General features: G+C 46.8%; 1 protein-coding gene across 1 annotated transcript in view; it reads right to left on the bottom strand.

Annotated features, from left to right (window-relative positions):
• KCNIP3 (potassium voltage-gated channel interacting protein 3) overlaps positions 1 to 22,794 on the bottom strand; it is a 28,670-nt gene that overhangs the window by 2,647 nt on the left and 3,229 nt on the right. The window contains exons 2-6 of the mRNA XM_058534560.1: positions 6,554 to 6,678; positions 6,039 to 6,108; positions 5,701 to 5,771; positions 1,001 to 1,108; positions 227 to 331 (exon numbers count right to left, since the gene is read on the bottom strand). Of these exons, the coding sequence (XP_058390543.1) occupies positions 227 to 331; positions 1,001 to 1,108; positions 5,701 to 5,771; positions 6,039 to 6,108; positions 6,554 to 6,678 (479 nt within the window). The remainder of the gene's footprint in view (positions 1 to 226; positions 332 to 1,000; positions 1,109 to 5,700; positions 5,772 to 6,038; positions 6,109 to 6,553; positions 6,679 to 22,794) is intronic.

Here is a 22,794-nt window from a genome sequence, read left to right on the forward strand (position 1 = left end):
GGCCCGGTCTGCCCTGAGATGAGGTTCAGCAGATTGGGAGTGGGGATGGTGTTTTAATTCACTCCTCGGGGTCCTGACAACCAGCCAGGTGGGGGATGCAAGTTTAACCTCACGGGAGGGAGAGAGGCTCAGAGTGGAAGCGGCTTGTCCAGGGTCGCCCTAAAGGCAGAAGCCCCCTCCTCTTCTGGCTGCCCTTCCCTGCATGGCCCGGGGCTGGAGCACTTACCTGGAAGAACCGCTCTACGTGCTCCAGAGGCGCGTCCTCCCGCAGGATGGGGTAGGTGTGGCGGCCCATCATGTCGTAGATGGACTTCATGATGGCCAGCATCTCCTGGAGGGGGGCCGGGGGGCCGCCATGAGCCCGGCTGCAAGGATGTAGGGGGGTGGGAAGGCTCAAGGGGAGGGGGCTCCATTACAAGGTGGGGGGCACCTCCAGGGCAGGGGTGAGTGAGCGGGGGGGGCCGTGCGGGCTGGACAGAGACCAGCTCACCCCCATGTAGTGTGCCCAGCACGAGCTTCTGACTCCAAGAGACGCCAGAGATAGGTTTTAATGTGCAATCTCCCAAATTTGAAACTGTAGTGATTTTTTCATATACAAAAAAAATCTGGGGCAAAAAAACTCTGACTGTAGGCCTGTGTGGTAAGGCCCCTGTTTGTACCCTGCCTGAAAGGACCACACTGCCTACATTGATTGGTGGGAGCCAAGGCCAGTCCCCCACCCCAGCTTGTGTCTCCCTCAGGCCCTCCCTGCAAGAAAGGATGATCTGAGAACACTTGCTGAACTGGATGTTCCAGGTGTCCAGGACCAGGAGCCCGGGAGTGGAGAAGAGCCCTTTGGCTGGCTGTCCCCCCCAGGGCTAGGTTGAGAGCCATATCTCTGGACACGGAGGGGTACAGGACAGCTGGGGCAGCAGGAGAGAGGAGGGGAAGAGAGGTTGGGGTGCGCAGCAGTGGGAGGGGAGGCGGGGCAGATAGGCCACCACCCCAGCCACCCCCGTACCTCTTTGGTGATGTAGCCATCTTTGTTAATGTCATAGAGGTTAAAGGCCCACTTGAGCTTCTCGTGGACTGTCCCTCGCAGGAGGATGGAGAGGCCAACCACAAAGTCCTATAGAGGAAGGGAGGCTGAGCAGTGACAATCCAAGCTCGGATTCTATTTCCAGTTCTCTGTGTGGCTTCCACTGAAATTCACACCTCTATTGGGGAGGAGCCTCCATGACAGAGCGGGCAGACGGTGTCCATTAGGGCAACACGGTGTGAGTGTGTGCGCGCGCGTGTGTGTATACATGTGCACGTGTGTGGCAGGGATGGCATGCTGGCTGATACTGATCTTCTCAAATACAGATATTCAAATATACGGTGTCTTAGACCCATTTAACGCATCGCTACTGACAGAGAAGACCTGAGGCACTTTTTGATATAGGGGAGCGCTCTACTTGATCCCTACTCAACTTTTAGATTTTCTGGATCTGAGGAAGCCTGTACCACAAGAGAGAAAGACTAAGGGAAACAGAGTCAAGCAATTTGGGAGAAACAAAACTTATTCCTGAAGAAAAAACTTAACAGCAACTATCAGATTTAGAGATTAGAAATCCGGCACCCTAAAATAAGACTAGGATGCTATGAAAAAGGATAAGTGAGAACGAGGAAGAGCTCTTAGGAATTCAAAAATAAGAAAGCAAAATGGCAGACTCAGAAGAAGGCTTGGAAGAGCAAATGGAATCTTCCATATAGTAGCATGAAAAGGCAGAGCTGGAAAACGGGAGAGAAAATAGGGAAATGAGAGGTCCCCTCCAGAGGGGCCAATACTCTAACAGCAGGAGTTCCAGGAAGAGCCGGAGGGAAGCGTGTCAGAGAAGCACTGAAGGACTTCCCAGAACGGAAGGCTGTGCGTGCCCAGGGCCCGCCGAGGCCCAGCACACGCGTGAGAGCAGCCCGCAGTGTCGCCTTCAGGCATACAGCATGATGACATAGCCAAGAGAGGATCCTATACGCTTCCAGAGAGAAAAACGAAACCAAACAGAAAAAACAAAACCAGGTCCCGTACAAGGGTCAGGAATCAGCAGGCTTTGCCTTTTGCCAGCAACACCCGAGGCAGGAAGCCAGCGGGGTGATGCCGCCACCGTCCGGAAGGAGCACAGCTTCCCCCCATAGCTCTGGCCCACACAACACAGCAAGCAAGAGTGAGAACAGAAGACGCTTCCAGACATCCACAGGCTCAAGTTACCCCATGTGCTCTTTCGTAGGAAGCTGCCGGAAGATGGGCCACCGAAAAGAGAGAGTAAAGCAAGAAAGAGGAAGGTGACAGATTTTGGAACCCACAGACACGACCCAGGAAAGAGGGGAAGAGGTCTGCAGAGGGCACCAGGTCCCCTTGGAGGCTGGGAGGCATCCGCAGGGAGATGCCCAAAAGACAACTGGAGAAGGGCCTGGTGCTAAATTAATGAGGAGGCCACAGACACCAGGCAGCTGAGCAGTCAGGGCAACATTTAACTGTGGGCAAAATAAGAATGTGTGCAGGAGAGGAAGACATCATCACAGTTACTGCAAGGCTCAGATGGGGGTCAAGTTCACAGCACAAGAGTGAACCGCGAGTCCCCGTCCAATCCGAGTCCTACAGTTCTGTCGGGAAGCCAGGGGTGGGAAAGGCACGTGTGCGAGGAGGCCTGACTCCTCATCACCCACGGCGGAGCCGACAGGCAGCATCTGAAACCAGGCAGCCAGGAAGGAGCAAAAGAGCGTGCTGTCGGGAGACGAGCGGACACACAGCGACAATCGGCTGATTGTCAGGGGAGGTGGCTGCCTCCGCGGTGTGTGCGGGGGTGGCTAACTGCTGTTTTTCCAAAGCACACCCTGTAAATCTATTGGACTCTTAAGTCACGTGTGTGTGTAAGGGAAGAAAATGAAAATACATGAAAGGAGAAACAATGGGAGGGCCCCGGCACCTCTGTCCTCTCATTCTGTCTCACAGTCCTGGGCCTGCCGCGTAGAAGCCCTCAAAGTCAGTCTCAACCGAGGAATGACCCCACTCAGCGTCCCCTAGTGTGTGTGATATAGTCATGACAGTACTAGGAGAGAGTGGGTGAGAATGTCTCCTGGATAACACACAGATGACCCCAAGTCCAGCCAGCCCATGTCCGGATGCTAGTTCTAACTTTACAGCCTCACACAGCACAGTTTCACGTGGGACCATCGCTAGTTGTAAGTCCTTGCTCTTAACTTTGAGGTGTACGAAGCCTGTCACCCCCACAGTCCCTGCTCTATGGCTGTCCCTGAGGCAGGGCCCAGGGAGGGTGAGGGTGGGTGGGTGGGCTCCTGCAGTGACAGTGACCCCAGGCTAAGACACCCCCAAGTGCACACACGGAACACTCGGCAGGGCGCAGAGCAGGAGCCCAGCCAGCGGGTGGGAGCAGAGGGTGTGACTACGGGGGTTGTGGGCATTCTCTCTGGTTACTGTAGTCACACTGCTCAGCTGATGGCATAGGGAGCGGGTTACTGCAGGGGGAGGTAATAGAGAGGCAGCCACCCCCTCCTCCAGACACCCACCCGGTCATAACTCTCCAAACGAGCAGCTTGGCCAACGTCACTTCAAACCCGGCTGGGGAGCCTGACTTGATCCTGGGTACTGAAAAGGCATCAGCAGTCTGAAGAATCATTTTTAAAGCTTTGCACGTTGCTGGCACGATGAACGAGTTGAATCAGACAGGCCCTGGATGGCACGAGGCGCATCTGTGTGTGCGTGGCCGGCGCCCGGCGGGAGGGGAGGCCAACACCAGGCTCCCTCCCGTGGGCACATCCCGAAGGACCCAAGAGGACCAGAGCAGCTGCTAGACCCTGAGGTGGGACGTGGGACGACGGCTCCTGCTTGGCAATGCTGAGTTTTGCTTGATTTGTCCTTTTGTTTTCTGTTACTCTTTTTGGTGAGGGCAGGGAAGTTACAATATTTTACCATATCAATAAACTTTAATTAATATATGTCTTGTCTCTCAAGAATATACAAAAAGGATTGATTTTGCAAATATTGATAAGCCGAGCTGACTTTCCATTTTGGGGGCATATTGAAAGGTGCAGTCCGAGGCAGTGAGGGGAGCCGAGTGTCACCCTCACCCCTCAGGATCCTTTCTGGCCACGGGGACCCCAACCCATGGTGCACCAGGATGGGGCTGTGCCACTTGGAAGGTCCCTGGGGAGATACATGCCCTTCTCCCCTCCTGAAAAAGCCTTCCTAGAGCAGAACACTGAAATCAAGAAGGTCCTCGAGGTAAACAAATGTACCTGGATGGAACTAGAGGAATTAATTCCACATGCAGAGAAGCACATGGAAGGCCCGGATGATGCCAGAGATGAATGACCTCCTGAGAAGGTGCTTAGCAGAGGGGCTTCAGCACCAGCACCCCCAACTCAGCCACTGACAGCACCTCCCCACACAAAGACCCACCACCCACCACCTTAAAGGAACCACAGGCCCCTCTCCCTCAGCGTAGTGAGAGCGATGACCGCAGGAGGGGGAACGGGACCTCCCTGACGCCTGCCATGCCGCCGGGGCAGGCTCAATCCTCTGACGTCTGAAAAAGAAAAGTCATCCAGCAAAGCCCTGGCTGGGTCCACGTGGCTGGAATCCCCTAGATTCCTTCTCACACTTTGTTCCCCGAAGTCTCAGGTGCCTCTTAAGAGACACACGAGAAATTGGTCAGCAGGAGGGGCGAGGGAGGACAATGCATTTTCCCAGTTTACTGCTTTGAACTGATGGGATTTTTTACTGTGTGCAGGCATTACTGAACTTTTTTTTAAAAAGACGAAAACATTGTACGTTTACACACGCACTGGCCGTGAGAGCGTGGCCCGGAGCGGGCGGGGCGCCCGCGGTCACCGAGCCAGGCGGCGGCCTGGGGTGGCCCACGGTCTGCGTGTCAGTGTGCCCGGGGGGCTGGCGGCATAAAAACACCCGGCGCAGCGTTACTGCCGGGTTATTATTACCCCCGGATCCCCAGGCGCTCTGAGCCTGCCCCGATCGCCGCCCTTGGCCTGGACGCCGGGCGGGGCGGTTATCGATCCAGCCCGGCTCTCCGCGAGGTTTTCCTCTCTGAAGAGGTTTCAGCTTTTAGCCTGCAGCTATTTTTAGGGGTCTGGGCTCCACAGATGGGGCCTCTGTCAAACGATCCCATGTGGCCAGGCCTGGGCGGAGCCCACATGCTGCGTGTGCAGAGCCCAGCGCGGTGGGGCAGGTGGCCGGGGGCAGGCTGCTGACAGCGGGGGCACCAGGCCACTCACGGTCCCAGCTGGGATGACCCCGGAGCCCGCTCAGGCTGGGGTGCTCTGCCTGTTTTCTGGCAAGGGGGTAAATGCTGGGGCTGGGTGCCTGAAATGGCACCATTAGCGCAGACCTCTGAGTTAACCTTGCCTCCTCTTCAAATGCAAATTCAAGTCAGGCATTACCACCTCATGTGCCTTAGTGCCTCCCTTGGCCTGGTGGGGCTGGAATGGAAGAAAAGGGTGGCAGACAGCAAAATCAAATCCCAATGATTTCAGTTGGGCCCATGGACAGTTCACTTGTTCCGGGGGTGACACACTGGACCGTTTACAGCCAGGACCATGTCTGAGCCTCTGGACAGCCTCGGGAGGGTGCCACCAGGGCAGGGAGACTACCCCCACAGAAGGCTGCAGGGACAGAGGACGTGGGAGGGGTCAGCAGGGACCTACCTCGAAGCGGATGGCCCCGTTCCCGTCGGCATCGAAGGCATTGAAGAGGAAGTGCGCATAGGTGGTGGCATCTGGGGAGAGCAAGGGCAAGGGCTGGGGTGTGTTGGGGTCCCCTAGCAGCTCAAGCCCCCATCCCAGACAGCCCCACTGAGGGTTCCAGTTGCGTCCTGGGCTGAAGTCCCCTCTTCAGACAAGACAGAGGCAGCACCAGGCCTCTGGAAGGCAAGGGGTGGCAGGGAGGGTAGAGGTGGAGATGAGGGTGCCCTCCCCGTAAAAGGGACACCCACCCTCTGCAGAGCTGCCACGGGACGCAGTGGGGGGCCTGGCCTCAGACTCACCTCCCTGAGGGAAGAACTGCGAGTAAATGAGTTTGAAGGTGTCTTCATCCACCAGGCCCGTGGGACACTCCTGCAGCAGGAAGTCACCCCTCTCAGCGAACTTGGCCACCCCCTGCCCCACACTCCGACTCTGCAGGGCCAGGCCTCTCTGCTCCCACTGAGCCCTGGGCTGGGGAAAGCCTGGTTGGAGCGTGGTGAGGCAGGAGGGGGTAGGTGGAGGGGGGTGGCTGGTCCCCCCATGCCAAGCTGGTCTCTCTGTATGTTCCTCCTCTGTGCCAGCATCGAGGCACACAGAAAGGAGCACAGTGCCTTCAGAATACTGACTCTGGGTCTTGGCCCACCCTCCCAGACAGCTCTCCCACAAAACATGAGCCCCATAAAGGCCCCTGGGATATTTACTGTGCCATGGAGAAGTTTCTAGAAGGTCTGCCTGGGCCAGAGTCCCTCCTGTCCGGATCTAGGGATAGGAGCACTGGGTGGGTCAGGGCCTTCCTGGGGGAGTGGGGAGCACTCACGTTCTTGAAGCCCCTGTAGAGGGACTGCAGCTCCTTCTTGGTGAACTTGGTCTGTGCCTGCAGCTGGTCCAGCCCCTCTGGTTGGTGGCGCACCGTGGACAGCTCTAGCTCACTGTCGCTGCTGTCTGGAGGAGGACACAGACCCAGGAACATGTAGCCCCGTTCCTCCATCTTGCTCCAGTGTGGGCGCCAGGCCATGGGCTGAAGTAGGGACTGGAGGGAATCTCCCTGCATGACTACCATGCATGGCCACACAGGCTGTGCACTGCACAAATTGAGGGGCTATGGTGGAATAGCACACTCAGGAGTTGTGCTTCATGGCTGCTCTGCTGCCTTGCTCCTCACACAGAGTGGGCCCTCCCCACTCGCCTCACCTCGAGTGTGCCCACCCTCTCAGCCACACAGTGGGATGGGTGCTGGGAGCTGGTCTTGTCCTGGAGAGACACTGAACACCTCATCCATGTAGCCCTCCTTGACTTCCCCCAGGAATGCGGAGGGCGCCTCTCTTGGCCAATCGCAGCCTAACATGCTCGCTGCTGCCCGGCCGCATTTGGTGTGGCGATGTTGTTCACATTTGGGTGGGAGATTGGACCTTAGGGGCCCGTAGGGCAGGGACCAGGCCTTTTCTTTAATAACAACACATCAAAATGTTAACTATCCACGGCTACCTATGGGGAGGAGGTGGATTTCAGGTGATCTTTACTGTTTTATTCACGGTTTTGTTTTTTTTTTTTACATTTTCCTAATTTCTTTTGGTATGGCATGCATCACTTTTATAGTACACAATACAGCTATAGACAAAACCCCACTGAGTTCCTGCACCTTGCTGAGCGGCATGCTCACATAATGACAGAACTTCCCACAGAATGGGAAGCACAACCCCGATGCACCGACCCACCCTCAGCCTCCCCGTGCCCCTCGCAGAACGGTGAGGCCCCGATTATCTGCACAGCTGCTCGCTTGCTCCCTCTGCAGGGTGAGCTCTGCGAGGCAGCCTCCCCGCACTGCCCATCCTGTGCCCGCAGAGCCTAGCTCGGTGCCGGCCCCGGAGCTTTGCCCCTCCGAGCCTGCTGAGCCCTCTGCTGGGCCTGCCCCGTGCCCGGGCCTCTGCCGCGAGCACAGCCCACTCCCACTCACCTCAAGAGCACCCTGGAAACTGCCCAGCAATCGGGCTCTGTTGCCTGGGTCCACGCACACCCCAGTCTCCAAGACAGCGATTTCATACCTTCCTTCTCTTTAAATTTCCAGTACTCCCACCCCATCCTTACCCTCACGTTGCTTCCTACTTCACTGAGAGAATAAAAGCCACAGAAGAAAACTTCCTCAAGCTCCTACCACCACACCTAGCCATCTACCTGCATTTGGCCCAGACACCACGTTCCCTCCTTCTCTGGGGATGAACCGCCCCTGTTCCCGGCTAAAGCAAAGCCCTCCACTTGCGCAGTGGGTCCCGACCTCCCTCACCTACTCAAGCACGTGGCTCCAACAATTCTTCCCACTCTTTCCTCTTTCTTCATCGTCTTTCTCCCCTCCCTTCTGGATCATTCCCATCACCACAGGGACATACTGTTAAATCTGGCAATCCTTCGTCAAGTTAAGTATAGCAGACATTGCAAGCCAGCAACCCCACTCTGGGTCAATGTCCCAAACAGAATCTTACGCAGCTAAGGGGACCTGTATAAGGATGCTCACGGCAACAGTATTTTTGATGGGGGAGCTGGAGGCATCTGAGTCCATCACAGGCAGGATGGTGGGCACAGTCTGGGGGATGCACACCAGGGAGAGCTGGGCCGTGGGCAAGAAGCAGACATTTCAGACTGGATGAAAAAGTAAGATCCAACTCTGTGCTATTGACAAAAAGGATGCCCTTACTACAAAGACATGACAGATTTAGAAAAAGGATAAGAAACCTGGTGTGGCTATATTAATACAGAAAAAAGTAGACTTCAAGACAAAAAGCACTGCTAGAGACAAAAAGGAACATTTCAGAACGATACACGGATTAATTCATCAAGAACAACCTGAAATATATATACAGTAGTGCCCCTTATCCGCAGGGCATACGTCCCAAGACCCCCAGTGGGTGCCTGAAACCGTGAATAGTACCGAACCCTGTATCTACTACGTTTTTTCCTATACATACATATTTGAGGTGCAACAGCAAAACTAGCACTATTTTTTTTTTCTTCTTCACAATTTCCTGGATAGAAGATCCATTCTTACCATAGATCTTAGCAAGCTCAGCATATGATTTTTTTCTTTCCTTATTAAGTCAAGAATTTTCGCCTTTTCATTTAAAGGAAGCACATCATGGCTTCTCTTTGGCATATCCGAATTGCCAGCATCACTACTTTTACACTTTGGGCCATTATTAAGTAAAATAAGAGTTACCTGAACACAAGCACTGTGATTCCTCAACGGCTACTAAGTGACGGAGGGCAGGTAGTGTATACAGCGTGGATGCACTGGACAAAGGGATGAATCATGTCTCAGGCGAGATTTCATCACACTACTCAGAACAGAGCACAATGTAAAACTTATGAATTGTTTATTTCTGGAATTTTCCATTTAATGTTTACAGATCACAGTTGACTGTGAGTAACTAAAACTGCAGAAAGCAAAACCACAGATGAGACGGGACTACTATAAGTACCTAGTAATAGAACTTCAAAACACCTGAAGCAAGAAATTCAGAACTAAAGGGAGAAAGAGATAAACCACAGTTATAGTTGAAGATTTCAATATTCTTTTCCAGCAAATGGTACAAGATATAAAAATTTTGAAAAACACTATCAACCAATTTGCCCTTATTAATACTTATAGAACACTATGCCCAACAACTGTAGAATACACATTCTTTTCAAGAGCACATTCTATGGTTACCAAGATACACCAGATGCTGGAAGATAAAACATGACTATGACCACAACGGTATTAGATTAAAATCCAAAACAATAAGATATCTAAAAAATTCCAAATATTTGGAAATTAAACAACACACTTCTAATTAACCCACAGATCAGAGAAGATAAATCGCAAGGAGAATTTTGAAATATTTTGAATTGAATGATAATGAAAACACAGCATATCAAAATTTTATGGATGCAGTAAAGCTGTACCTAGAGGGAAATTTTTAGCTTTAAATTCCTTTATTAGAAAAGAAGATAGGTGTAAAGCCAGTGATATCAGCTTCTAGATCTAAGCTTTTCAGAATCTAGAAAAAGAAGAGCAAATTAAACTCAAGAGTTATTAGAAGAAAGAACATAATAAAAATAAGAGTAGAAATCAATGAAAAAGAAAACAGACAAACATACAGAAAACTCAATAAAGTCTTTAAAAAACTCAATAGGCAAGTCACAGACTGGAAAACATATCTGCAGTACACATATCTGACAAAAGACTGATTTCCAGAATATATAAAGAATTCCTACAAATTAACAAGAATACAACTAATAACTCAATTTTTAAAATAGGCAAAAGATTAGACCACTGCATAAAAGAAGATATACAAATGGTCAACAAGTACAAGAAAAGATGCTTGACAGCATTAATCGTCAAAGAAATGCAAATGTTCCAATGCAAAATGCAAGATACCTAATGATCTATCATTTCAAAGACACTGACGCCACCAAATGTTGGCGAAGACATAGAGCAACTGCAACTCTCATACGTTGTTGGTGAAAGTGTAAAAGGGTATAACCACATTGGAGAACTGCTTGGCAGTTTCTTATAAGCATACATCAACCTTATGACCTACTTACCTAGCATAAATGAAGACATATGTCCACAAAAGACTTGAACAAGAAGATTCACAGTAGCTTTATTCATAACAGCCCCAAACTGGAAACTGCCCAATCAATCAACAGAGGAATGGACTTGTGGCATGTTCACATAACAGAATACTATACTCCATTAAGAAAAGAATGAACTATTGATATATGCAACAACATGGATGCATCTCAAAAATATTATGCTGAGCAAAAAAGTCAGACATGAGAGAGTTCATACTGTACGATTCCATTTAGATGAAATTCTAGAACAAGTAACACTAATGCATGGTGATAGGAGTACAGCAGGTGGTGGTTAAAAGGGTGCATACAATTGTCAAAACTCACTGAACTGAACACTTAACATCTGTGTATTTTGTTGTATGTAAATTATATCTCAATTTAAAAAAAGAAAATATACTGCTTAGACTTCTGCTTTCAGTCATGATGGGGTAGTGAATGTCAGACTTACCTTCTCACCACAAACAACTTGAAAACTGGAAGAAATATATGAGGCAAGCGTTTACAGGCTTTGGACTATAGCACAGATCTTTGAGAGAAGGGAAACATATGAAGTGAGCTCCACATTCACCCTAGATATTGGCTGGGGACACTTTCTGGCCCATGATATAGGAAGTGGAGCACAATTCAGGGAGCAGCAGTAGGGCAGAGATGAGGCAGAGATCAGAGTTGGGAGCTGCTGAGGCAGATGGATTTCTAGAGTAGAGTCCTGGAGAGGAGGGAACCGCACAGAGGAGGAGCCCCAGAAGTTTGTGTGGAGGTTCCCCTTGGGATCTTGGCCAAGGGCTGGACTACATATGTTCAGAATGAGATTCTGTGAGGCCCAGATGAGAGCAGATGTTGGAGGGTAGGGAGACAGAGACCTGAAAAGACATCTCAGAGTTCATGCAATAATGGGAAAAGCTGGAGTTCTGGCTCAGCTAGAATGGAGACACCTCCCTAAGCACCTCCAGCATTCAGTTGAAACCCCAGGAAGGCCATGCTTTAGGAGTAAGGATTGTGCCCAAGGGTAAGGGCTATGCTCTAGAACTAAGGACAAAGTCAAAACAAACCCACTCTACCAAAATCTAAAATAAAGTCCTGTCAAGATCAAGTGGATCTGCCAGTAATTTAACTGCCTGCCAAACTAAAATTCAACAGCCTTTATATTAAGATAATATAATCCAGTTTCCCTACAATATACCACCTACCATATCCAATATCCAATAAATAATTAAAAGACATGAGAAGTAAGAAAATATGACCCATAATCAACAGCTAAAGGAGTCACCAGAATTACTAGTTTTTTTTATTAGAATTATTATAAAAGAACTTTAAAACAACCATTATCAATATGTTGAAAGCATTAAAGGAAAGAAAAGAGTGAACAGATGGGAACATTAAAAGAGAAGTAAAAACTATAAAAAATAACCAAATAGGACTTCTAAACCTGAGAAAAAAAGTAACTCAATATCTAAAATAAAAATATACTTGATGATCTTAAGAGAAGTTTGAACACTGCAGAAGAAGAAGAGGTCAGTGAACTTAAAGACAGGTCAATAGAAATTATCCAAACTGAAAACAAAGAGAAAAAAATATTAATAAAACCATGCATAGAGTCTCAATGACAATATCAAGCAACCTAATATGTACGTAATTAAAATACCAGAAATAGAGGAAAGAGAAACTGCGATAGAAAAAATATTTGAAGAAATAATGACCAGAGTTTCACCAAATTTGCTGAAAAATATCAATATACAGATCTAAGAAACTCAGTGAACCCCAAGAAGGAGAAATAGAAAGAAAACCACACATAGGAATATCATGGTCGAACTGATGAGAAACAAAGACAAAGAGGCAATCATAAAGGTAGCCAGTGGAGAGATGGAGACCCTACAGGAGAACAGCAGTAAGAAAATCAGCTGACTTCTCATGAGAAATGATGGAGACCAAAAGACAACGGAATAACACTTTAAATATTTGAAAGAAAAAAATCTGTTAACCTAGAAGTTTATATCCAGTGATTATATGTTTCAAAAAAAAGGGTGAAATAAAGGCATTTTCAGATAAATGAAGGATAGAGAATTTGCTGTCAGTAGATTTGCACTAAAGAAATGCTAGAGGAAGTACTTCAGGATGCAGGGAAATGATACCAAATGGAAATCAAGATCTGCAGGAAAATAACTGGAAGCTAACAGAAGTATTTTGAACTGAATGCATGTGAAAAGATAACATATCAAAATTTAAGGGATGCAGCTAAATCAGTAGTTAGAGGGCCATTTAACACATTAAATGCCTATTTTAGAAAAGAGAAAAGATTTTAAATGTTTCCACCTCAAGAAGCTAGAAATAGAAGAGTAAAATAAACCCAAAGCAAGCAGAAGGAAGGAAATAGGAAAAGATAAGAGCAGAAATCAATGAAATCAAAAACAAAAAAATAATAGAGAACATGAATGAAACCAAAAGACGGTTCTTTGAAAATATCAATAAAATTGATAAAACTCTAGCAAGAATGAAAAGAAAAGAGAGAGAAGACACAAATTACCAATATCAGGAATGCAACAGGAGGAATAAGTATAGACTCTACAGACACTAAAAGGATAAAAATGAAATATCATGAACAAGTCTCTGCACACAAATTCAATAACTTTGATAAAATGGACCAATTCCTCAAAAATCACAACTATCCAAATTCACCCAAGATGAAAAAGAAAACCTGAATAGTCCTAACCAATATTCCTCATGAACATAAATGCAAACATTCTCAACAAAACATTAGCAAATTGAATCCATCAATGTATAAAAAGAATAATATACCACACCAAATAGGGTTTTCCAGGAATGCAAGACTGATTCAATATTTGAAAATAAATCAACATAATCTACGATATTAATAGTTTAAAGAAGAAAAAACACATGATCATATCAACTGACGTAGAAAAAGCATTTGACAAAATTCAATGTCCATTCACGATAAAAACTCTTCAGAAAATCAGGAAGCCAAGGGAACTTTCTCAACTTGATGAAAGGCATCTACAAAAAGCCTACAGTTAACATCACACATGATGGTGCAAGACTGAAAGTCTTCCCTCTAAGATCCAGAATCAGGCAAGAATATCTGCTCACTTCTCTCCTCTCCTATTCAATATCATACTGAAAATCCTAGCCAGTGCAATAAGGAAAAAAAGAAAAAGAAAGGGTAAAGGAAGAAAGCAAGAAAAAGCATACTGGTTAGATCAGAAAGGAAAAAACCAAACTATCGCTACTTACAGATGACATGATTATCTATGTCGATAATCCCAAAGAATATACAAAAATTCCTCCAATAAATGAGCTTAGTAAGGTCACAGGATACAAAGTCAACACACAAAGATCATCACGTTTCTATAGCTCAGCAATATACAATTGGAAACCAAAATTGCAAACACATTACTACTTACAATCACTAGCTGCACAAATGAAATACTTAGATATAAATCTAACAAAACATACACATAGTCTGTAGGCTGAAAACTACAAAACGCTGATGAAAGAAATCACAGGAGATTTAAATAGGTGAAGAGACGTACCATGTTCACGGATTGAAAGAGTCAACATCCTAAAGATGTCAATTATTTCCAAAATGGTCTACAGATTCAACACAATTCCATAAAAATCCCAGGATTTTTTTGTAGATACAGACCCACTGATGCTAAAACTTATATGGAGAGGCAAAGGAAATAAAAAAATAGCTAAAAGAATAAAGCGGGAGAAATCAGTATATCTGATTTCAAGACTTTTTATATACCTACAGTAATCAAGACTGTTTGGTGTTGGAGGAGAGATAAACGCACAGATTAGTGGAACAAAACAGAGAACCCCAAAAAAAGATTCACACAACTATGACCGGCTGATTTTTGAAAAATGTTAAAAAGCAATTCAATGGATAAAGTATAGGTGTTTTTCAACAAACGGTGCTGGAAAAATTGGACATTCATCTACAAAAATATGAACCTTGACCTAAACCTTATATATTATCCAAAATCAACTCAAAATGGAGCATAGACTTAAATGTAATACATAAAACTATGAAACTTCTAGGAGAATATATTCATGGCCTGGTTTGAGGCAAAGAGTTCTTAGATATGACACCAATAGCACGATCCATAAAAGAAAAAATTGATAAACTACTTTTTAATAAAAATTAAAACTTTTGCTCTGCAAGAGGTACTATTAAATAGAAAGGCAAACTACAGACTGGGAGAAAATATTTGCAAATCATGTATCTGACAAAAGATATCCAGAATATATAAAGAACTCTCAAAACCCAGCAGTAAGAAAACAAACAACCCAAATTAATAAATGGGCAAAAGACTTGATCAAACACTTCACCATGGAAGATGGTGGCATCCTCCCATTTATGCCATCCCATTTACAGATGGCAAATAAGCACACGAAAAGATGTGTAACACCATTTGCAATTAGAGAAATACACACTAAAACCACAATGAAATACAACCACACACCTCCTAGAATCACTTAACAAATACTGACAGCATCAAGTGCTGGTAAGGATGTGAGTACCGGGAACTGTTATACTTTGCGGGCAGGAATGAAAACGGGACTGCCACTCTGGAAGTCAGCTGGCCAGTTTCTTATAAACATACATATGACCCAGAAATCCCACTCCTGTTTATTGACCCAGATGAAATGAAACCTATTATATTCACACAGTAACTTTTATGCAAATGTTTAAAGCAACTTTATTCACAATGGCCAAAACCTGGAAATAACCCATATGTCCTTCAACTGGTGAACGGATAAACACACTGTGGGAGATCCACACGGAGGACTACTACTCAGCAACGAAAGTGAACAAATTTTGACACGGGCAACAACGTGAATGAAGCTCAAGTGCATTGGCTAAGTGCAAGAATCCAGACTCGAGAGGCTACGTTATGTATGACCCCAACTATATGACATTCTGGAAAAGACAAAATTTGAGAAATCAGAGGGAAGGAGAATATTTCAGGGGCTATTGGGGGCTAGGGGGCAAGGGAGGGATTGACTACAAAAGGGGCAGGAGGAGGAAGTTTTCTGCGGTGATGGAATTGTTCTATATCTTGACTGTGGTAGTGGTTACATTAACATGCATTTGTCAAAATTCAGAGAACTGGACACCAAGAAAGGTGAATTGTTCTGTATATAAATTAGAAAACATAAAAATTAAATAAAAATTAGAATAATTGCTATAGAGGAGGGAGGAAATAGGGGATAAAATAAATAAAGAAAGCAAGCGGTTTTAAATGAGTCAAGACTGATACTGTTTCATGAACCAAAGAATATGATTAACTTAATCTTCTGTGCCTGAGGGCCAAAAAATAAAATAAAACAAAAATCCTAAACCTGCTGCTTTCTTCCATTGAAACAAAACAAAACAAGGAGGCCAGCCTGGTGGCGTAGTGGTTAAGCTCGCACACTCTGCTTTGGCAGCCTGGGGTTTACGTGTTCGGATCCCGGGTGTGGACCTATGCACAGCTCATCAAGCCATGCTGTGGTGGTGTCCCACATACAAAACAGAGGAAGATGGGCACAGATGTTAGCTCGGGGCCAATCTTCCTCAAGCAAAAAGAGGAGGATTGGCAACAGATGTTAGCTCAGGGCTGATCTTCCTCACCAAAAAACCCCAAACAAAGAAAAAACAAGAAAACAAGGAAACAAAACTCCCTTGACCCTACTGTCCCCTTAAGCTACTGCCTTTCTCTCTTGTTCTTTAACTCACGGTCTTCTGTTCTTCTCCTTCTATTCTCTCTTCGATTTACTCCAGTGGGGCATCTGCCCCACTATTCCAAGAAAACTGCTTTTAAAAGGATCACCAGTAATCTCCATATTGCTAATCCAGCGATCACTACAGTATCTTGATTCCTAAATCATACAGGGGCCATACAAGAATGAAAACTATAGTGACAACATGGATGGACCTTGAGGGCATTATGCTAAGTGAAATAAGTCAGACTGAGACAGACAATTACTGTATGATCTCACTTATGTGTGGAACCTAAAAAAAGCCAAACTCATAGAACAGAAAGTCGATTGGTGGTTGCCAAGGCCTGGGGGGTGGGGGAAAAGAGGAGATGTTGGTCAAAGATGAATAAGTTCTGGGGATCTAATGTACAGCACGGTGACTGTGGTTAACAATACTGTGTTTGTGTACTTGAAAACTGCTAAGAAAGTAGATCTTAAATGTTCTCATCTCCACCACAACAAAAAAACGGTAATTATGTGAGATGATGGAGGTATTAACTACCCTTATGGTAGTAATCATTTCATAAATTTACACAATGTTATATGTCAATTATATCTCAACGAAGCTGGAAAAATAAACAAACAAAAAGAAAATTATATGCCCATTTCACTTTTGAACATAGATGCAAACCTTAAACAAATGTGAGCTAACTGAATCCAACTGAATTAAAAAAAAGTACACTACGATCAAGAAAATTTTATCTGTAAGAGTATAAGAAGGGAAAAGCATATGAATACCTTAATACAGAAAAGGCATTTGATCAAGTCCACATCTATTTATAATTAAAATAGACAAACAAAAACTTTTAGCAAACTATGATCAAAAGGAACTTTCTAACTTGATGCAGTTTGTATTTGCAAATCATATATTTATTTACAGAAAATATTAGATTTAATGGCAAAGGCTCAGACACATGCCCTTTAAGATTTGGGACAAGCCAAGGCTGGCCACAGCCACCACTAATTGATGTCCTGACAATGCTCTAAAGAAATTTCAAAAAAGAAATAAACAGCATAAGAATTGGGAAGTAAAAGATAAAACTAACATTATTTGTAGATGACATGGTCCCTAGAGGGACCAAAAGAATCAATATACATGAGAGTTCAATAAGGTTGCCAGATACAAGATTAATTTATGAAAATCAATAGCAATTTTCTACACCCATAATAACCACCTAGAAAACATAATAGCAATAAAAACTAAAAAGTATCTAAGTATTAACCAAAACTCCAAGGACTTTTATAGAGAAAGATAATCTGAATAAACGCTACATTCCATCTTAGATAGGGCCACATAATATTATAAAAATGTCATTTCTCTCCAAAGTAATGTGTAAATTTAACACAATACCAATTTAAAATTCAGTTGGACTTTTAAGGATCTCAATAAACTTACTCTGAAATGTATATGGAGGAATAAAAAAATCCATAAAAATCTAGAAAGGAAGAGTAAAGGGGGAGTTTCCCTATAAGATACTAATACATATTGCACAGTCACTGTAATAAAAATTGTGTGGTTGGTACAAGAACAGACAAACATACCAGTAAACAGACCAGAGAGCTCAAAAAGACACCAAGGTAGAAAGGGAACTTCACAGAAGATTCGGAGAAAGGTCAGATTGTTTAGCAAGGGGTGTTGGGAGAACCGGCTCAGCACGTCAATCTGTAGGGATCCCTTCCCTACACCACGTGCAACAGTGGGCTCCAGGTGAACTAAAGACCCAAACGGGAAAGGTAAGCTGCAGAGTTAAAATAAAATGTGAAGGAATCTCTTGCTAATCCAAAGATGGTGAAAGATTTCTTAAAACTTCAAAAGTTCAAACCATAAAGGAAAAAAATTGATGAATTCTACTACATCAAAATTAAGGATTTCTGTTCAACAAAGGGCCAGTTAGAGACACCCAACAGAATGGGAGAAGACAATGTGCAGTATTTACAACCGATGAAAGAGAATGTCTAGAACAGATAATCATCAGAAAAGGGAACAGGAAAGATGAATAAACGTATGAAACACAACCTCATTAATAAATAGGAAAATGCAAATTATGATGAGAATGAAACACCTCCTAGATCGGCAGGAAATAATAGCAATGAAGTAAGAAGGCTGACAATGCCAAGCACTGGAGAGGACGCAGATCAATGGCAATTTTTAAACACGCTAGTGAGTGTGCAAACTGGTACAATGATTGGGGAAAACCGTTTGCATTTTCATACTAATGATGTATACGTTTGCATACCCTAGGGTGCAGTAATCCTCCCCTAGGTATCATGCTAGAGAACTCAATGCCCAGGAGACACACACAAGAGTAGTCATTGGCGCACTCTACAGTAACAATAGCTTGAATCAACCAAATGTCCAGTGACAACAGAGCAGATAAACAGATTGTGGGGCATCCACTGGATGAAATATTATACAGCAGTGAAAAATGAATGAACTATAGTAACACCCAGAAATATGGATGAGTCTTAGAAACATATTGTTGGATGAAAAACCAGTCCTAGGAGACCAGCATGATTCCGTTTTTTATAAAATTCGAAACCAAGAATAATCAAACAATACATTTGTAGGGATACATAAGAGATAAAATTATAAATAAAAATGAAAATCCAGGAATGAAAAGCACAAATCTGGCTGGTGGTAACCTCTACAGAGTGGAAGAGGAGAGGAACTCATAGAGAGAGGCAGGCTGGTGATGCTCTAGTTCTTGGGGGAAGGATGGGCTCACTGGTGTCCATTATATTATTCTTTGTCACTTGCATATCAAATATATACATATTTGCATTTATTAGAGCTTAATGGAAATGTTTAAAAGTAATTAGAGTCCCTAGAGCAAGAGAAAATGAGAGTGAGAGAGAGAGAACACACCTCTGGTTTGGATTAAACATCGGACACTTGGAAAATAAAAGAATAGCAATTCTAAGAGAAATGGTCAAAGGATATACATAGGCAATTTATAGGTAAGGAAACTGAAAAAGCTAATAAGCGCACACGGAGGTGTTCAAAATCATTAGCACGAAAAAATGCATATGAGAACAATGAGGAAAAAATATTCCACGTATTAAACCTGCAAAGTCTGAAAGCTCCTTATAAAGTCAAGCCTCAGTTGGGGGATGAGGGCTAACGTCTCCCCGAGCTCAAGACTCACCTGCCTGCTTGCCACCTGCGCCTGGATGTCTAGGAGGTTCTCAAATGGAAATGTCCAAACTTAGCTTCCCCCCAAAACCTGCCCCACCCACAGCCTTCCCCAGCTCAGCTGATGGCAACTCCATCCTGCTGGGTGTTTAGAACACAACAGGCAGAGGAACTCTCTCTTGTTTCTTGGCTCGGGAAATATGTCCCAGTTCTCTAGGCCCACCTGATTTCCTGGGTCTGTGGACCCTTCCCCACCCTCCTTCCTGAGGTGCTGGCTGCCCCTTCCTCAAGGAGCCTGATTCCACAGTCCCTTGCACAGTCCTCTGGCCTAACCCTGGAACTGTCTGGACCCGGCTCAGAAGCAGGGAACCTGGCTCCTGCCTCTTGACTCCCATCATGTCCAGCCCACTGCTGGGGACCCCGCGTGCTTCCAGGGGATGCCGGGGCCTCTCCTGGCTCTTCCACAGGAGAAATCCAAGGGTTCCTCGCTCTGTGGCTTGTTGCAGCGGAAACACAGCCGGATCTCTTAGGCGCTGCCATAGGCATCACACCCACCTCCTGCAATTACAGGCTGTGCTGCAATTAATGGACCTAAAGAGCCATTTTGCACAGCTTTTCTCCACACACTGAGGAGGCTTGCTCACCAAACTGTGAAGTCAACCTGCTTCTACTGTCTCCCTCCCTTCTACCCGCCCTGGCTCCGCCCTCCTCTGTCCTCTCCAGGGGCTAGTCCTGGACACCCCAACAAGTATCCATTGACAACCAGGGGTCAGCAATAAAGACTGAATCTCTCTATCAAATAAGCACTTTGTCAAGGGACTGAAAGCATGATGACCTTCTAAAGTTGTTTTAAAGTTGAATGTCCCAAAGTCGTACAACAGGGTGATGGATGATGAACTGGGCTTCTTCCCAGCACGTGAAGTCCCAGGCCAGGTTCCTGTCCTGCACTCCAGGCAGCGCCTCTGTGCAAGGCCCACCTGCGGGGCTCTGGGAGAGGTGGCTCCACATCTTTCACTCACTGAGCTAAGAGGCACCAGCTACTGGGTGAGGGGTGCTTGTTGGTCTACCCCAACGCATGAGCCCGGTGAAGCCTCCCTGGGCTGCCCCTGGCGCCTTCTCAAGACTCCCCTGCAGGCCATGACATCTCTGGAGCCTCCTTCGCCTTCAGCCATTACCCACCTTTGCTCAGAACTCCCAAGTGCTGTTCACGCCCACTGGCTCTAGTTCCTCCTGAACCCACGGGTGCATCTCAGCCCTCACTTAGTCCCTGCTGGTCAGGTGACTCCTAGACCTTGGGGTCCCACAGAGGAACCCCAGGAACGGTGTGGGGTAAGGGGAGGCCTGTGGGGCAAGACTCCCTTTTCAATCAGAGCAGTGCCCCTTCTATCTACTGGGCCTCTGAGTAAGACTGCATTTGAGATTCCGTGGCTTAGCCGTTTTGAAACCACTGATTGTTTTTAGACATGCAACAGTCAAGGCCCTGACTTGGGGAAGGAGGGGGCTTTGCCCAAGTCCCCCAGCCCACAGCAACATCCGGCTTCGGGCTCCACCCACCTCTCTGTCTGCAGAAGCCACCCACGCAGAGCCCACCTCTCTCCTTCCCTTCCCCGGAGCCTGGTCCAGGAGGCCCGCAGGCAGCACCTTCCAACCACGTGGGACCCAGTACCCTGACCTTACAGAGCACATGATGAAGGACGCCCACCATGACGGAGGGCCTGTCAAGTGCACCCTCCTCTCCCACTAACTTCTAGTACACAGTTAGTGATGTGTGGCCCGGGGGGATTCTGGGCTAGGACATTTTTGGCAAGACATGACGAGAGCTAACCCACAAAGTGCGTACTCTATGCTGGCACTGCTCTCTGAGCTTTGTACACGCTCACACACAGTCTCCACAACGGCTCTACGAGGGAGACTTCTCCCACTTTGGATTTGGACCCAGACGGCTGCCTCCACTTTGGGCTCCTGACACCTGCTCTGTAAGAGGCTGAGATGAACTGCTGTGTCCACGGCCCCTCGGCCCTGTGGAGTTAGAGACGCATCCAGGATGGGTGTGCCTGAGTTCGGAAAGGTCCTGGCTCTGCCACTCCCTGGCTGGGTAACCTCGGGCAAGTCACGCATCCTCCCTGTGCCTCAGTTTCCTCATCTATAAAATGGGCCTGCTGTTGAGGACAAAATTATGATATGCACAAAGTGCCTAGCACAGAGAGCGCTCACGAGATGCTGGCTACTGTTGCTGTCATCAGCATCTCAGATCTGGAGACTCTGCCCGGGGGCTGCAGGAGTCCTGAGGGACTTGCAGTTGACAAAGAGTGGTGGACCGTGCCAGGGGGAAGGGCATCCAGGATGCGCAGAGCATCACCAGGCCCCCAACAAAGGTAGCAGAGGGTGCTGGGGGGGAAGGAGCAGGAGTCACGGTGGCCCCTTGGCCTACTCCAAGCCAAGAGTCAGCTGTGGACCCACCAGGCTCCCAGGTCAACTTCGCAAGGCCAGGCCCCTGTGCTGCACAGACAGCAGCTGCAGAGGGTTGGGGCCACCCCATGGGGGGAGGAGCAGGATGGTGGGCCGGGCCATGCATACCTCCATTCTGGGCACCCCCCATTCTCCCCCTTACACCTCTGTTCTCTTCATCCACCTCTACTCTGGCCCTCACAGGCCAGCTTGCCTGCCCCCACTCCAGCCAGAGGGACCCTCCCCTCAGATGGCATCTGCCCAGGGCTGCCCTAAAAGGAGGGCTAAGACCCCACAATACTTGTGCTCCTGGTAGCCTCACACTGCCTGGCATACAATGGGTGCCCAATAAGTGTGTGCTGGCAATGGCATATAATTTATACTTACTCGACACTTGCTGTTTGCCAGGCAGTGCTGGGCACACTCTGGGGTCATTAGCTCAGGGGCCCTCGGAGAGCCCACATTGGGTGAGGACGAGGACATAGAGAATTTCAGGACAGCATCGCCTAACACATCCCCAGGGGGCGGGAAGCCAGAGGGATCAGGGAAAGTTCCCGGGGGAGATGGTGCCTCTAATCCAACCCCCCACTTACAGACGAGGAAACAGCTCAGATGGGACAATCGACTTGCCCAGGTTAATGACAGCATGTCAGGGACTAAATCAGGGCTGAAAAGCAGCTGTCCCAACCCCCAGCCAGTGCTCCTTCCAGAACAAGGTTTTCTCAACCTCACTACTGACATTTGGGCCTGATCCTTCTTGGTGGGGGAGCTGTCCTGTGACTGCAGGACATTTAACAGCATCCCTGGTCTTTACCCATGAGATGCTAGTAGTACCCTCTCCCCAACTGTGACAATCAAAAATGTCTCCAGACATCGACAAATGTCCACTCAGGAGCAAAACTGCCCTCAGCTGAGAGCCACTAGTCTAGACCTTAGGAAATCTGAACCGGGAGGAGAGAAGCAGCAGGCAAAGGCAAGCCTGGGGCCACAGACGTGGACAAGAAGGTCTGGAGTCGGGGCTGTACCAGCCTTGCAGACCAGCCCCGGGGCTCACCGGCCCAGGCTCACCTCTTGCTGGCCTGCCCCACCCTATGAGTCCCCCAGATTTG

This window comes from Diceros bicornis, chromosome 40 (genome assembly GCF_020826845.1).
Source record: "Diceros bicornis minor isolate mBicDic1 chromosome 40, mDicBic1.mat.cur, whole genome shotgun sequence".
NCBI classification, from domain to species: Eukaryota; Metazoa; Chordata; class Mammalia; order Perissodactyla; family Rhinocerotidae; genus Diceros; species Diceros bicornis.